The sequence below is a fragment of the Rhincodon typus genome, chromosome 37, assembly GCF_021869965.1.
Source record: "Rhincodon typus isolate 14 chromosome 37, sRhiTyp1.1, whole genome shotgun sequence".
NCBI classification, from domain to species: Eukaryota; Metazoa; Chordata; class Chondrichthyes; order Orectolobiformes; family Rhincodontidae; genus Rhincodon; species Rhincodon typus.
In genome coordinates, this window is record NC_063368.1 from 7434210 (window position 1) to 7452287 (window position 18078).

The 18078-nt window shown below is 40.2% G+C and overlaps 1 protein-coding gene across 1 annotated transcript in view; it reads right to left on the bottom strand.

Annotated features, from left to right (window-relative positions):
- LOC109922578 (glutamate receptor ionotropic, NMDA 2B-like) overlaps positions 1 to 18078 on the bottom strand; it is a 263374-nt gene that overhangs the window by 236417 nt on the left and 8879 nt on the right. Inside the window, exon 2 of the mRNA XM_048617643.1 lies at positions 17318 to 17737. Within this exon, the coding sequence (XP_048473600.1) occupies positions 17318 to 17725 (408 nt within the window). The 5' untranslated portion in view covers positions 17726 to 17737. The remainder of the gene's footprint in view (positions 1 to 17317; positions 17738 to 18078) is intronic.

Consider the following 18078-nt stretch of genomic DNA (forward strand, 5'->3'; position numbering starts at 1 on the left):
TGAATAAAAAACTTCAACACCTATACCCCTCAGCATCTCAGAATTCTGCAGTAGTTCTACATTTAAATGTTGCCCTTTTTTGGTTTTTTTAATTTTCACGCCAAAGTAAACAACTTCACGTTTTCCCACATTATAGTCCACGCGGTCGATTTTTGCCAACTCACTCAAACTATCTATATCCATCTACAACCTCCTTATGTCTTCTTCACAATGCACTTTCCAATCTATCTTTTTGTCACCTGCAAATTTAGCTACCATCCCTTCACTACCTTCATCTAAGTTATTGATGTAAATTGTTAAAAGTTGAGTTCCAAGCACACGTCCCTGTCACTGAAGTCTTAAGGAGGGAAATATATTTCTTTGGATCCTACGTAGTAGGCTCAAAGGGCTGAATGACCTTCTCCTGTTCCTACATTATAGACCCAAGGGCTGAATGGTCTTCACCTGCTCCTATATAATAGGCTCAAGAGACTGAATGACTTTCTTCTTTCCCTTTGTTACAGGTTAAAGGGGCTGAATGGCCTGCTCCTGTTTTCAGCAACAGGTTCAAGGAATGTAGTGGCTTTCTCCTGTTCCTATGTAATAGGCTGAATGGTCTACTTCTATGTAACTGGTTAAAGGGGCTGAATGGTCTTCTCCTGTTCCTATGTCACAACTTCAAAGAACAGAGTAGTGTAATCCTATTCCTATGCCTTACCTGAGTGAGAAATTGAAAAATCTTCTCCAGATGTTCTAAAACAAAACTACTGACATCTGTCACTCAGACAGAACAATATATCAGTGTCAAAATAATTGGTAGAAGTAACAGCCACCAATATTAGATCAGATTTTGCTTTTTCTGTACCTTGGAATATTGAATGTTGTGAAAATATGAAATACAGCAGGGGCAAAGTCACACCCTTGTCAAAGTACACCACATTCCCTGTCCACTTAAACTGGCAGATGGTAAATGAGACAGGCTGCATTTACATCTTGTATACAGGCCAGCTGATAGCCCTAGCACTCAAGTCAAGCTCAATTGCTTGTAGGTGGCATAGTGGTTAGCACTGCTGCCTCACAGTGCCAGGGACCCAGGTTTGATTCCAGCCTTGGGCGATTGTGTGGAATTTCCACATTGTCACTGTATTTGCGTGGGTTTCTCCCGCAGTCCAAAGGTGTGCAGGTTAGTTTGGCCGTACTAAATTGCCCCGGTGTCCAGGCATGTGCAGACCAGGCGGATTAGCCAGGGTTAATGTGGGTTATAAATTGGGGGAGTGGGTTTGGGGATGGGATGCTCTTCGGAGCCATAAGGCATGTATCTGCACTGTAGGGATTCTATGATTGTGTTACACCCCTGCTAAAACAGGCAATGAACAAAGCATGTTCATTGTGATGGCATCTTTCTAAAGCAGATGCCATAGGATGTTCACACAAATGTGATCGGCCTTTGCCTTAAACCAGCTCTGACCCACCAGCCCCTCCATGGGACAGTGTTTGATTGTGTAAAAAAACAGTTTAAAAAAATCAATTTTCTCAAACCATCTGTGATTTCACTGAATTGCCACGATCAAAACAGTAACAGTTCTGACTACTGCAGCTGTTGCATTTCCCATTCACATGCCAATATCCAATCACACTTCACGTGTTGAGAGGTGAATATCCTCCAGCTGAAAGATCTTGTAGATTCTGCCAGTGATTTTGGCCATTTCCAGACTGCTGAAAGCCAGAAAGGCAATTTGTACAACATCTGTCAATTCATTTTGTAAAAGTGTGTCCATGTGTGCCCTGGCCGCCATTTTCTTCCCCATTAAGAGTAGACAGGTGCAGCAGAAATTGCATATGTAAATGTGTCACACTACCATGGTGCCTTTCCCTCCTGAGCAGCACCACCACTGGCAAACGTCTCTAAGAATGCATACAGCAGTTTATATAGAAAATTTGCCCTAAAAATGTGGATGTAAGAATTCATAATGCAAACACAAAATTAAGGTAGAATGGACTGATTATGTCATCATATTTTGATGAAATTATCTCCTACTATTTAACCCAGCTTCAGCTGAAGACTACATTTGTTCATAACAAGAGAGATCAGGAGATCAACCAAATATCCATAGCATCTATTACATCTTGATTGTTTTGAGATGGAAGGACATGATAGTCTAAATCAGGTAAATTTAGACTGGTGGAAAAATGCATTTGTTCCTCAGTAAGTAGCCTTGTCATTCCACTATCAAAAAGTTCAGGGAACAAATAATGAGAAGATAGCTCAGTGACTGTAATAACTTCAAAGCTTGGTTCTGCCAGGTAACTTATAAACATAACAATTTAATAGAACTAATAGCACTTATTTACAGAGTACATTACAGAGTACTTACATCCTAGCTCCCCAGTTCAGCTGCTGGACAAGTCCCCATACACCTCGCACAGATTCCGCCATTCCATCTCTGAGTGGACAAGCAGGTTACATGGCTCCTCCCTCAGAGCTTGTCCTTAAAGGAGCCAGCTACTACAATACAATGAGTAATTTAATACCTCAAGTCTACAACATAGAAATCAGACAGTATGAAGGAAGCTGCTTGACCCATTGTGCCTATTCTAGTTTTGAAGGAGCTATCCAATTAGTTGCATTGTGCTACTCTTTCACGATAATCCAAGCTCATCAATACTACAGAGGAAGTGTGTGCTGAAGCCAACTGCTGTTGGTCAGGAAATACACAAGAAAATGTGAGCTTTTATTTAAGGTATTGCCTATTTAATGGTGCGTTACTGTTCCCAACCAGTTGTGACTTGCTCCTATATATGGTTTCATCAGGGAGTACGTCTGATCACACACACATTTCATGTGTGTGGCATTTTCAAATATGACATTTTGAGATGTCAGTACATGCCACTTGGAAGATTTCCACAAGCAAAGATAGATTCAGAATGGTCTAAGATTGGTTCTTCAGGAAACACATTACGCAGTGGGTGCTACTCTCGTCTCTGAGAAGGTTTGGGTTTAAGTCCCAGTAGGATATCTGAATATAGTACAAAATGAAGGTAACCACTTTAGAAGTGCTGTTTTTCAGATTAGATTTTAAACTAAGATACTATCTGCAGCATCGGATGAATGTAAAAGACCCCATGGAATTCTCTCACGTATCCTAGCCAACACTTAATCTTGAATGAACATCTTCAAACATCTTCAGGCCATCAGGTCATTATCTCATTGCTGAGTATACAAACTGGCTGCTATGTTTCCCTCAACATTTCAAAAGTACCTCTGTAGCTGCAAAATACCTTGGGACAGGCAAAGGTCATTAAAGCATCAGAAAGCTAGCACACAGGTACAGCAGGTAATCAGGAAACCAGTGGAATGTTGGCTCTTATTTCAAGGAGATTAGAGTATGAGTCTTACTGCAGTTGTACAAGTGAGACTACACCTGGAGTACTGTGAGCAGTTTTAATCCCCTTATTTAAGGAAAAATATCATTTAATTGAAGGTAGTTGAAAGAAGATTCACTAGAATGATCTCTAGTATGGAGAGATTGCCTTATGAACAAAGGTTAAACAGGTTGGGGCTCTACTCATTGGAGTTTAGAAGAATGAGAAGTGATCTCATGAAACATATGGGATTCTTAAGGGCTTGGCAAGGTAATCCTGAGAGGATGCTTCCCTTATGGAAGAGTCTAGGACCGGAGGACACAGTCTTAGAATAACGGGGCGCCTTTGTTTAAGAATGAGATGTGGAGGAATTTCTTCTTTCAGAGGATTGAGAGTCCTGGGAACTCCTTGCCACAGAGAGCTGTGGGGGTAGAGTCCTTGTGTACATTCAGTGCTGAGATAGATTCTTGATCAGTAAGGGAATCAAGTGTTAATGGGAAAGGCAGGAAGGTGGATTTGAGGAATATAATCCTACTGAATGGCAGAGCAGGCTTGAGGAGCTTAATGGCCTATTCCTGTTTCCTATGGTGTTATCACATAAATAGTAGCTGTGTTCAACTTTCTCAGAGACAGTTGCTTCACAAGTAGACTCAACTGTGGACCTTTTCCTAGTTATTTTTCATATTTGTTCATGAAATGTGAACATCATTGGATTGACCAGCATATATTGTCCATTCCTTATTGCCCTTAAGAATGTGGTGGTAAGAGGCCTACTTACACTGCTGCAGTCCAATGTTTTTAGGGAGGGAGTTCCAGATTTTCAGTCAGTGACAGGAATAGCAATGTAGTTCCAAGTCAGGATGGTGTGTGGTTTGGCAGGAAGTTTACAGGGGTGATGTTCCAATTCATCTGCAGCTTTCGTCCTTTGAGGTGATAGAGATTGAAGGTTTGGAAGGTGCTGTTGAAGGAACAATATCTACAAAACAAGGCGGTAGAGTCCATCATATGCTGCATTCAGTTGAGGTTTTCCAAATTCAAAACAAAATCTCTTTGGGATGTTTGTGACAGAAAGACAGCATAGTATTCCCGAGGAAAGTTGCCCTTTCTTTGTGACCCTTCTTTTGACATACTATATGTTTTTACATTGGAATGTGACCCTTTGAGTGTTTCACAACATTTAGAGACAGCTGGCTATGTGCTGCTGAGGCTGTGAAGCCTTTCAGCTTCATTTCACTCCCTGTTGATAACAGGACCACAGGTCCCCAGCTCCCATTGATTCACAGTTTGATAATAGACAAAGCGACCTTTTCATTTAGTGTTGGATAGACTGCGATCGGAGAGGTGGCTGCTGACGTTTAATTCCTCTGCGTCACACTGGATTGAATGATTTGCATTGGGTCAGATTGCCTGCCAAGAAAAAAATCTTTGGTACTTCTCACTTTGATGTGACTAAGTAATTTGACTCATCAAATCTGACTTACTTTCCTTCAAAAGCATAATTAATTCTTGTATTTAGAAAAAGGAAGTAGAGATGTATTAGTAGAAAGGGATAATCCAAAGGTGAGTTCACAGCTGAGCAGGCTTTATTCAAGCTAATAATGAGAGGCTGAAATATATTATAGATAGAGACAGATACTGAAAAGAAAAACAGAGAGATAGAGATGGATGGGAAAATTTATTCTCACAAATTGACACGGTCTCAAAATTATAGTCAGGGTTGAAATTAGAAGGATTATGGAGAGGATAGACTCCTAGCTACTTCATTGATCCAGAAATCAGTCAGCACTTGTAATCTGGCAGCACTTTGAGGTAACCTACGTGTCCTTTATGAGTGCAAGATGGGATTTTGGCCCCTCAGGCACAAGGAGCTGCACCCTAGGAAGAAATCTGTCTGTCCAGCAGCTCTGTAGACCCAATAGCACCATAGGACATTTGCCACTTCAGGGAACTCAACCAGCCAATTGAAGAACTGAAGACATTTTATGGAAGAACAAAAGGTAATTAAATTGGTCCAGAAAAAAAGCAAGGGTGAAGTGAAGAAAACTCTTTGTTTGCTTATTGAGTAGTTAGGGTATGGAATGCATTGCTTGGAAAGATGGTGGAGACAGGTTCAATTGAGGCATTCAAGAGACACATTGGATGATTATATGGATAAAAATAATGTTCAAGATTATAGGGGGAAAGCAGGAGATGTGTAGCAAATTGTTGGGACCATGCAAGAGGAAATCCGTTTTTAAGAGGCATTTGTAACCATGGGGAGATGATGTGGAGGCTCATTTGAAACCAAGGGAAATGGGAAGGTAAAAAGTAGCGACTAAGGGAGCTCAGGGGTATAGCATTAATTGGTACAGTTTCTGACTGCACATGGCTAGAGTGCTAATGCTGTGCTGCTCCAGCTGTTTATTACATGACCATTTCATCATATACGAAGTGATTTGTGGCTGATGCAGGTTCCTGGATGGATCTTGGCCAGAATATACACTTTCAGCTGGTTACATCTGATACTAACTTAAATCCTTCCATCTTCTATTAACTTCTAATCAATTATAGTTCCACAGTATTGCACAGACTGCTACATCTTGGATATGAACCAGACAGGTCCGCCAACCTACCAAACTTCCCCATTCCATTATCTTCTATAATTTCTGTACCAGTCACAGTACAAAGCATAAAAGAAAGAAATATTTGGATTTATGTCTTGTATCTAATTGAAAGAACTATCCACTTGGTCCTACTCCTCCTGTACATTCTCCATAATTAAACTTTTATTTCCTTTTCAACTACATATCCAATCTCCCTCGAAAATTAATACTAAATTTGCTGTCCAGACTTATAAGGTTTAGTGGGTAACATTCTTGTCTAGAAGTCAGAAAAGTCTGGGTTCAAGTTCCACTCCAGGATCTAAGTGCAAACATCATGCTTGAAACTCCAGTGCGGAACTGAGAGAGTGCTCCAATGTTGCTGATATTATCTTTCAGCTAAGATATGAAACATCATTTTGAAGTAGAGCAGGGAAATTGTCCCTGTCATCCTGGCCAATATTTAACCCTCAACAAACACCAGTAAAACAGTTTACCTGGCCTTTATCACATTGTTGTTTTTGGGAGTTTGCTGTGCACAAATCAGCCAAACTTGTCATACATCTTTGTGGTGCAGTGGTAGTATTCCCTACTCCTGAACTGAAAGACCCTGGTTCAAGTCCCACTTGCTCCAGAGATGTGTAATTACATTTCTGACCAGGTTGATTAGGAAAAATAAATTAATTAGGGGAAAAAAAATAGCAACTTCAACTCAAAGACACTTCATTGGTTGTAAAAAATAGTGAGATGTTCAGTGGCCATGAAATGTACCATATAAATGTAAGGCATTCCTTTTGTTTTGTCTTTCTAGCACCTTCCAAATCACAAAAATGCATTCTCTGAAAAGACATTTTCATCTCCTCCAGCCATACAAACATAAGGGTCAAACACAAGAATAGGCCATTCAGCCCTTTGAGCCTGCTCTGTCATTCAGTAAGATCATAGCTGACCTGGTTCTTTCAAAATCCTGCTTAATACTTCACCCCCCAACCACCAATAAACCTTTTTCCCTTCCTAATCAAGTATCTATCAATGCCTTATAAGTATTTAAAGACTCTTTTTCCTCAGCCTTTTAGAAGATGAGTTCCAAAGACTCAGGACCCTCTGTGAGTTAAAAAAAAACTATCCCTGTCCTAATTGGGTTACAATTATTTTTAAATAGTTATCCCTAGTTCCAGATTCTCCCATACAAGGAAACACCCTTTCCATATCGACCTCTCAGGATCTCACTTATATCAATCAAGTCACCTCCTACTCTTCTAAATTCTGGTGGATATTAGCCTAGTGCACCCATCTTTCCTCGTAAGACAACCTGTCCATTTCTGGTTATTTATCTAGTAAACCTTCTTTATAGATCCTTCCTTAAAAAAAGGAGACCAGTACGGTATGCAGTATTCCAAATGAGGTCTCACCAATGCCCTATATAACTCAAGCAAAGCTTCTGTACTTTTGTATTAAATTTCTCTCACAATAAACAAAAACATTCTTTTAGCTTTCCTAATTACTTGCTGTATCTGCATCCTATCCCTTTGCAATTCATTCACTTGTCCGCCCAGATACTTCTGCATCTCAGAGCTCTGTAATCTCTCACCATTGAGATTATATGCTCTTTCTTTAATTTTTCCTGACAAAATGGTGAATTTCACATTTTTCCACATTATACCTAACTTGCCAGATTTTTGCCCATTCACATAACCCACTGATATCTGTTTATAGTCTCCTTATGACCGCCTCATAACTTGCAAGACTGGGAGGAGTGTGCAGCAAGTTAGCAGCACTTGTGAAGGAGACTGAGAGGAGTGTACAGTGAGTTTGCATCATTTGCGAAGCAGACTCGGGGGGGTGGATCTATATGAGAAGGACAGCAGTGGTGAGAGATAAAAACTGGGCCAGAGAACCTTTTCCAGCCATCAGATATATCAAAGGAAAACGGGTAGTTGATTGGTGGGTATTTCTTCCATGTCTCTTTTGATTTGCCAAATAGTTTAACCCAGGAAGACATTATTACAGCTGAAGAGTACGGTTAGGAAATTTACTTTTAAAATAGCTAACGTCCAAATTAATTAAATGGAATAGAGATGGCTGGGCAGGCAATGTATTGCAGATGGAGTATGTGGGAGCTGGTGGACATCTTTGTCATCCATGATGACCACATGTGCTGCGGATGTGGGCTGCTTGAGGAACTTCGGCTCGTGTTTAACGAGACAAACATAGTTTAGAAGATTAATTAATTCAATTTTGATCTGTGGTCAGGGACAGGATAATGTGACTGTCAAGCTATTGGGATCTAGAATTTAACTTTGGAGGAGCCTCGGCTATGTCCTTGTCTAATAGGGACGAGATTCTTGCTCACGACTGTGAGGGCACAGACTGCAGGGAGAATAAGTGAACTGACCCCAGCAGCACGGTACAGAGTGCCATTCAAGTGAAGGGAGAAAAGAGAAATGTAATAGTAATAAGGGATAGCCTAGTTAGGGGAATAGATACTGTTCTCTGCAGCAAAGCCTGGTGCCAAGGTTCAGGACATTTTCTTCTGGGCTGAAGAGGAACTTGAAGTTGGAGGGAAGGATCCAGTGTTCACAGTCCATTTAGGTACCAACAGCATAGGTAGGATTAGGAAAGTGTTTCTACTGAGGGATTACAAGCAGTTCAGGTTTAAATTACAAAGTCACAAAGGTATTAATCTCAGGATTCCAAGCTGAGCCACGTGCAAAATGATGTAGACTAAATAAGATTAGAGAGGAAAATGTGTGGCTGAAAATTTAGTGTGGGAGAAATTGGTTCTGAATCTTGGGACACTGGCACTAGTACTGGGGAGAGGGTGATCTTTTTTATTGAGGCGAGCTTCATTTGAATAATGCTAGAACCTGTGTCCTGGCAAATTGTATAACTGGATAGGGATTTACAATAATTCTTGGGGGTTGATTTGATTGAAGGGAAGTTTAAAAAAAAATCAAAAAGAACCAAGAGAACAGAAGACCAGTGTAGTGAAACGGTGAACAATAATCAAAGTGTGGCAGAAAGCGGCAGAAAATATAATCAGCAAAGTGCAGCAGAAAATAGAACCAGAGTAAATAACGGTAAAAAGTCAAAGCTTAAGGCTCTTCATTGGATGCATGCATTGTGTATAATGAAATTAATGAGTTGACAGTACAAATAGAAATAAATTAATATGACTTGATAGATATCACTGAGAAATGGTTGCAGGGTGACCAGGACTGAGAACTCAATATTCAAGGGTATTCAATGTTCAAGAAAAAACAGGCAAAAATGAAAAGGAGGTGGGTAGCATTATTAATAAAATATGTATCAATGAAGTGATAAATAGTGATAAAAGTTTAATAGATTGTAATTTGGATTCACTGTGGATGGGAATAAATAATAGCAAAGAAAAGAAGCCATAGGTGGAAGTCATCAATAGGCCCCTGAAGATTTGTATCACTATAGGACAAAGCATAAATCAGGAAATAACGGAGGCATGCAAGACAGGCACGACAATGATCATGGGTGCCTTTAATCTGCACATTGGCTGGACAAATCAGCATAACATGGAAGACAAATTTGTAGAGTGCATCAGGGATTATTTCTTAGAGTAGAACATTGCTGAACCTACCCAGGAACAGAATATTTTATATCTGATAATGAGATTAATAAGACATCTTGTAGTTAAGGATCCTCTGTGGGAGAAGAAAGGTTAACAATCACAACATGGTAGCATTTCAAATTCAGTTTGGGGGAAATCAACTTGGGCCTCAAACCTGTGTGCTCTACTTAAATAAGGATTGTCTGAAGTGAGCTGGGGAAAAAAAGATGAAAGGGAGAGTTAACAGATGAGCAGTGACAGACATTTAAGCAAATATTTATTTCAGTCCAAAAAAAACCCCACAATTAACAAAAGCAGTTAAGGAGAATATTCAGTCAAAACCTGAGGCTTCCAGGTTGAGTGAATGGGCAAGAATTTGGTAGATGGAGTTTAATGCAGGGAAGTATAAAGTCATGCACTTTGGTAGGAAGAATCAAAAGGCAGACTACTATTTAAATGGAGACTCCAAAAAGACAGCAGCACAGAGGGATCTGGGTGTTCTTCTGTATGAAACATACAATGTTAGCATGCAGCTACAGCAAGTATTTAAGAAGGCAAATGAAATTTTGGCTTTTATAGATAGGGGATTGGAGATTAAAAATAACAAAACCTTGTTGCAACTCTACAGTCTATTGGTGAAGCTGCACCTGGACAGCTGTATGTAATTTTGGTCCCTGTTTTTAAGAAAGGATGTACGAACATTGGAGGCCATTCAAAAGAGATTCACTAGGCTGATTTCTGGGAGGAGGGGGTTGGCTTGTCACAAACTGCTAAACAGGTTAGACCTTCATTCATTAGACTTTAGAAAAATGAGGGTGACCTGACTGAAATGTACAAGATTTTGATGGGGCTTACCAGGGTAGATGTTGAGAAGATGTTTCCACTGGTGGGGAAATCTCAAACTACAGGACATCATTACAGATTAAGAGGATATTCATTTAAAACTGAGTTTGCTGCACCCAGGCAGAAAAGGCCTTTAGCCTGTCTGGAATACAGACTTCCAGCTTTGCTACCTCCAGGTAGTTTATCAGCCCATGCTACACAATGACAGATTCACATCTAACAGCAGACATTTTGTTATGGGTTTTAAAAACACGGCTAAGGAAGATGTTTCATGCTGCTACTATATACTGGCTGCATGAGTGATGTTTTCCACTAACTGGCTGTTGTCACCAATCCAAAAAAAAAACTGCTGTAACTCCTACCCAACATTTGAACAATGTCGTTTCAATTTCAGTGCCAGTGTATTGGTGGGTACATAGGCCATACACTCCAGTTATTAGCTGATGGATTCAAAAAGCTTGTTCCTACAGTTATTCATAATTCGTAATAGGCAGACTATGCATGATACCCAACCAGCCTGAGCTTGCAAAACCCATATAAAACATCTTCTGTTGGATGTGATTCTGCAATTGGGCAGCACTTGCTGAACAATCCTGAGTGAACTTATAGCTACACTAACCACCAATTTAAGCTGATCAATCAAGCTCATAATAGGGTTCATTTATGTTTGCTAGAAGTGACATACATTTATACACAGGGACATGTTCTTTGCAAACAGAAGGAATATTTTCAAGCCTTGTGTCTTTGTTGAATTTCCTGGAAACTTGGGGATCTGATAGTTCTTCAGTTCTCTGTGATAAGCCAATCAGCAGCCTTCTCTCCTAATTATAAATTTTTGTGATCATTTGAAATTTGGCATTCTTGCATTTGTCCTGATGAGTACAAGACAAAAAGCTTTGGTCTCTCTTTCCAGCAAATATTCAAGTTCTTTTTTGAACCCTCTTACCTCTGGTCCCAGACACAGCCAATGCTAAAACTCAGGTCCATAGTCTCTGAAAGGTTTAAGCATATCCAAATTTGACTGTCTTGTCCTGTGCACTATAGCAGAGGTTACAGATTCAGTTTCCAGAGTGTAAGTTGTCACATCTGTCAATTGCCTCTGTCATTCACTAGTCCTCTAAAAGCTACAAATTTAGCGAGCGGTCACACAGATATCCACATATGCAGTCCCCAGGAGATATAACTATTATGGAGCCAAGGCATGAAAATGGAATTGAGATACAGATCAGCTAATCTCTAACTGAATTATTGAAGGAGAATCAAGGGGTTGAACAAGCTAACCTGTTCCAAGGCCTGACTGTCCTTCTTCTTTTCCTATGCAACAGTCAAAAGGTACTGACTGGTCTGCTCCTGATTCTGTGAGTGGAATGCTCTTTGTTAGGCAGATGTCTTACACGCTGCCTGCAAAAGCAAAGAGGGCCCGTGCCCAAGAGGCACCTGAGATGTTGGACGGAGGGCCCTGGGATCTGAAGTCCCAACCCACCTGGCATTGGCAACTGATCATTGCCAGCAGTTCTAGAAATTAGCACCAATTGGAGGAGGCTGTGACTGCAGTCAATACATAAGAACATAAGAACATAAGAACTAGGAGCAGGAGTAGGCCGTCTGGTCCTTCGAGCCTGCTCCGCCATTCAATAAGATCATGGCTGATCCTTTCGTGGACTCAGATCCACTTACCTGCGTTCACACCGTATCCCTTAATTCCCTTATTGTTAAAAAAAAATCTACTTTTATTTTAAAAACATTTACTGAAGTAGTGTCAACTACTTCTTACAGCAACATCTCCCCCTGCACCCCCCACCACCACCACCCCCCCACCTCCCCGCCCCCATTGCTTGCAAAGTTGTGGAGTGACAAAGCAACAAAAATGTTGCCGGGGCAAGGAAAGATTGTCTCATAGGGTGGCCATTACAGAGAGATGGGAGCAATGGTGGTCAGAAGCAGGGGCAAGAGATGATAGCCATCCCCTTGTCCATGCCCTCGCCCACAATTATGCAGAAATAATTGCAGATTAAAGGCAGTCTTTCACCCGTATTGGCACACAGCCCACATGGAATAACTTGTCAGATGAGCCATATATACTTGTCCCACCTACACCCGCAGCAGGAATAGGACCGTAAATGGTCTTAAGGTGGTTGCTAATCGGCCATTTAGGAGCTGGAGCAAGAAAGTCATCCATGGGTCATTCCGCTTGGGGGAAGGTGGGAAAAGTTCATGTATGTGTCCAGATGACAACATATTTAATTTTCTCTGCCCCTTTTGGACTCAGAAGATTCCATCAACTGACTTACATTTGCAATACTTGAAATGCTGATGAAATAATTTCAATTTTCAAGAGATCTTACTGATGTCAAAAAGAGGTGGAGGATGAAGGAAATCTGGTGTGTGTTTAATTTATCTCAGTCTCAATCAGGTTTGAAGATACACCATGAAAGCTCTGTACATTGGAATACAATAAGGTTTGAACATATCTTATTGAAAAGTGATAAAAACAAATTAAGTATATGCCAACCTGAGGTTACTTTAATATGTATTGATGGAAATGTTACGGTGCACAAAATTCATTCGAAGGACATTAATCATGGTACAAAAATAATTGGATGAATAGTCAACATGGAAGAAATAGCAAGATAAAATGTTACAGATTTGGCCTTTTGTCTTTGGTTTTCAATACATAAACAGTTCAATCAACCCAAATTATTTATGTTAGTGCTTTCTCGCCATACAAACCTCCTTTCACATAATTCCTGATAACACCAATTCCAAATATTTCTATTCATTTCTCCCTCATGTGTTTATCTGATTTTCCCCTACTGTACAATTCATCTCAACTAGCCCTTTAAATTGAAACGGAGACACATCACAAAACTCAATGGTGCAGAGGAATCTGGTACATGAATCTTGTAATTTTGATGAGCAGGTGCAGTAAGTCATGAGAAGGATAAGGAAACTTATTGGTTATTGCAAAGGGGATTGATCATAAAAAGACAGTTTAAATGGAGTTGTACAGGTCTTCGGTTATATCACAACTGAATTACTGTATGCACTTTTGGTTTCCTTATTTGAACCAAAGAACCCCAGAAGCGTTACAGTACAGATGGGAGCCTTTTGATCAATCATGTCCACACTAGTTTTTCAATGATGTTATGGACCACACCAGACTCCCCAAAGTATATTATGGGGATAGCCCAGAGTCTAACTTTTATATTTTTTAAAGGCATTTGTAAGGTGCTGTGTTCCAAATATGATTCAATTAGTCCACCACTAAGCTTTAATCAAAACACACTTTATTCTTACAACACAGTTAAAATATAACAAAAAGAGGAATTGGGATAATTTTACTCAGTGCGAATAACTTAACAAGATTATATATTATTTAACCACTAATCATCAACTGTTCCAATATATGCAGCACTGGGCAAAGGAAATTCAGCAACACAGTTATTATTCTCACATGCTGTCTCTCTCCAGTCCAATAGAAAGGAAACCAAAAGAAACAATCTGTCCTTTTGATTTTTTAAGAGCAAGCCCCTGTGTCTAAGATCTCATTCCAGCATCAGCAAACTTAAGCTTTCAGCTCCAGCAGCCAGCAAAAAAACACCAACTAACTGAAAGCAAAATCAAAATGTTTTCTGGTCCGTGTGCACCTGACCCCTCCCACTCATGATTCTTTTGCCTTACTTTAAGTAGAAAGCCTGGAGAACTAAAGCTGTTCATATACTGCCTGTCTGAAAGAGATATTTTGCCACCACCGTGACAACACCATTCTGTAAGAGAAACAAGACAGAACACACCCTCATGCGGCACAGTGACTCAGTGGTTAGCACTGCTGCCTCACAGCATCAGGGACCTAGGTTTGATTCCACCCTCAGGTGACTGTCTCTGTGGAGTTTGCATATTCTCCCCGTGTCTGCGTGGAATTCCTCTGGATCCTCAGATTTCCATCCACGGTCCAAAGATGTATAGGTTATGGTGATGCTAAATTGCCCACAATGTTCAGGGATGTAGAGGCTAGATGAATTAGCCATGGGAAATGCACGAGTTACAGGGATGGATCTGGGAGGGATGCTGTTCAGACGGTCAGTGTGATTTGATGGGCTGAATGACATGCTTCCACACTGTAGGGATTCTATGATTTCTTAAACATACAGTAATGTCACAAATGAGCATCATTACCTTGTGCCAATCTCCTTTTCACCGCATATCCATGTACATTTTTTAAATCCAAATAATTGTCTTCTTGAATGCCTCCACCACACTGCACACTGTTCAATGTTTTCTACAAGTTACAATCTCTCAGTCTAGTAAATCTTTCTAGTAAAATTCTAGTAAATCCTTTTTGTATCTTTGCTGATGTCTATATTATAATTTGGAGGTCAGAACTGTTAGTGGTTACAGCAAATGTGGTCAAAACAAGTTTGGAGACAGGTTTAAGAGTAGACTTGCTGCTGCCCAAATCTATCCCTTTACAAATGAACACCTGTTTTTTATTTCCATTTTTGAAAATTATTTTATGAACTTGCAAAGCGTTTCTGTGGTGCATTGGATGGCATTCCTCCTCTATGTTCAAGTCCCACCTCAGACTTAATGGCCATGGAAGACTTAATTATATTCTTTCACAGGAAGTGAGCATCACTGGCTAGGCCAGCATTTATTGCCCATCTTTAATTGCCCAGAGAGCAGTTAAGAGTCAGCACATTGCTGTGGGTCTGGAGTCTCATGTCGAACAGAGCAGGTAAGGGTGGCAGATTTACTTCTCTAAAAGACATTAATGAACCACATGAATTTTTCCTGACAATCAACAATGGTTTCATGCTCATCATTAGACTCTTAATGCCAGATTTCTTTTTAACTGAATTCAAATTTCACCATCCAACATGGTGGGATTTGAACCCAAGTCCCCAAAGTCTCTGGATTAATAATCTAGCGATAATACCACCAGGCCATTATTCCACCCTCCCAAAAAAGGTATGTCATAACATGACCAAATAAGTTGAATATCAATCTGCAAATCCTTGCACTAGGCCTATGCCAACTTTATACTCAGCCAGAACCATGCAGTAGCTATAGTGCAACATGCATCCCAAGTTTGAAATAAACTCCATGTACAAGTTCTTGTCATAAGCAAGCATCATCCACCTTCTGACTGTATGTAAATGCTTGTTTCATCAGACAGCAACAGTTGATTGGTCAAGACTTGATTACTACAGTATTGTATCAGAATTGAGGAGCCATGCAACAGGACACAAGACCCAGATGGTCTACAGGTCTGGGCAGTCTCTGGTGTGTGGCTATGGATTAATTTCAGGTAAAGGATAGCTACTACTTCAAAGAGTCTTTACAGAAGAGGGTTATTCGGCTCATCAAGTCTTTGGCTGTCTGTCAAGCAATCCAGTCTCCAGTTAGTCCTACTTCCCCTTCTATATCCCTGTAGCCTGCAAGTTAATTTCCTAACATTACCTATCCAATTTCCTTTCAAAGCTATTCGATCTGCATTCTCACCAGCCTTGTCAGCTGAGTTTCATGACATTATCACTCACTAAGCAAAAAAAGTTCTTGTACATATTCCATCTGCATCTCTTTCCCAGAACCTTAAATTGAAGTCTGGCAATGAATGTTGCTTTTCTTCCTCCACCCTATCTCACTCATCATCATCTTGTAAACTCTATGAAATCTCCCTTGCTTCAAGAAGATGAACACCAGCTCCTTTAACCTGATCTTGTAGTTAAAATCACTCCCCACTTAAAGATTTTATTTTTGTTTGTTTGTTCAGGGGATGTGGGTTTTGCCGGCTAGGCCAGCATTTATTGCCCACCTTTAATTCTCCAGAGGGCAATTAAGAGCCCACTGCATTAACGTGGCTCTAGAGTCACATGTAGGCTAGACAGGGTAATCATGGCAGATTTCCTTCTGTAAAGGACATCAGTGATCCAGATGGGTTTTTACAACAATTGGCGGTGGATATATGGTCACCATTAGGTTATCTATTTATTCCAACATATTGTTGAATTCAAATTCAATAATACCATGAGGGGATTTGAACTGCTGCTCCAGAATATTAGTTGGCACTCTGGTATTTATAGTCTAGTGATACTACCACTACATTACTGCCTCCCCTTAAGTCATGTAAGTCTCTGCCGCACTCTCTCAAAAAATTCATGTCCTTCAGAGGAGAAGCGTAAAACCGGAGGAAGACATTATCAGTGCAATCTTGCACTCACCTTAAATTGATATGTAGTGTCAGGAAGCACATGACACACACCATCTTGGTTACAAGTATTGAATTTTTCCCACAGATAATCAGAAAGTGGAGGAAATGCATTTCAGGAAAAGAGAATGTACTCATGCAAAATAAAATCAAATATGGAGTGTGATTTTGCTTCCTTGTCATGATATAATGTGACAACAGAGGAATCATTGTGACATAAAAAGAGGTTGTGCAGTAGGTTAGCACAGTATCAATGGTGGGACGCTTGACTCCTCTCTCTCTTGGCTGTAAGTATCCGCCATGCTTGAGCAGTACCAACACATATTCCCAGAGAAGAATAAAATGCTACCAGACTAAATTAGAACATACAGCACAGAGAGAGGCTTTTTGGCCCATTGAAAGAGCTATCCAGTTAGCTATTCAGATTACTCTATTCGTTCGCTATTGTCCTGGAAATGTTTTCTTTTCTATGAATTATTTTTGAAAGTTGTTATGGATTTTGCTTCCACCATCTCTCCAGCTAACACCTTCAAACAACAAACTGGATGGCTGGTGGAGAAAGTGAAAATGAATCACAGTGGCCAAAAATGGGATCTTCTATTGCTGGTAACTGAAGTAAAGCCACAGTGATGGTGAGTGAAGAGAGTTTTCACCTTTAAGTAATTGATGTTATATATACCCGTTAAAATTGGGTGTCAACAGTAGAAATGTATTGCTTTTCGCAGCACTGAGCAACTCAAATGGATAAAAGTTAGTTCCTACCTTGTCAGCCATTATCATCGAGGAACCACCATGTATTCCAAGAATTGGGATCATAGTCTGAGCTGAAATAAAATCCAAAATTTCTGCAATGGACTCATGATCTGTGTCATCACCAAAAACCACACCGTGCATTTTCATCCCAGACATGAGATCACACACACGAGTAATGATACTCTTGGGGTCAGTCTCATTGACAGTCACCTGCACCACGTTGGGATCAATGGGCAAATGTTGGAAATCATCTTTGTTCAAAACATCTTTGATGTCCATCTCACAGGATGTGCCGCCAAGGATCACGGCAATGTTCAAGGTAGGGGTGCTTTTCAAGATTCCTTTCGCCCAATCCACATGAGACGCGAGTATTAATAAAATCTTCAGGAGTTGTATGCCCATGTGCCTCATCTTCATTGAGTTTAATCCCTGCAATAGAAATAAACCTTAAAGAAAAGTGCATGTCAGATCCTAATCATACAATAATACAGTTCTGACCAATTGGTTATTAGTCTTGCAACCCCCAGTAAGTCTGATGAAAAATTTGCGCCTCTACCAATTGCTGGTGACTTACAATAAGTGCTGTACATGAGGCCTTGTTCAATGATGTTGGCTTTATGAATGGAAAAAAAGTCCTCATTGAACCACAGAGTCAGAAGGTAATTATGAGTATTTAGGACCAAAAACAAAGTTGCTGGAAAAGCTCAGCAGGTCTGGCAGCATCTGTGGAGGAGAAAACAGAGTTAACGTTTCGGGTCCGGTGACCCTTC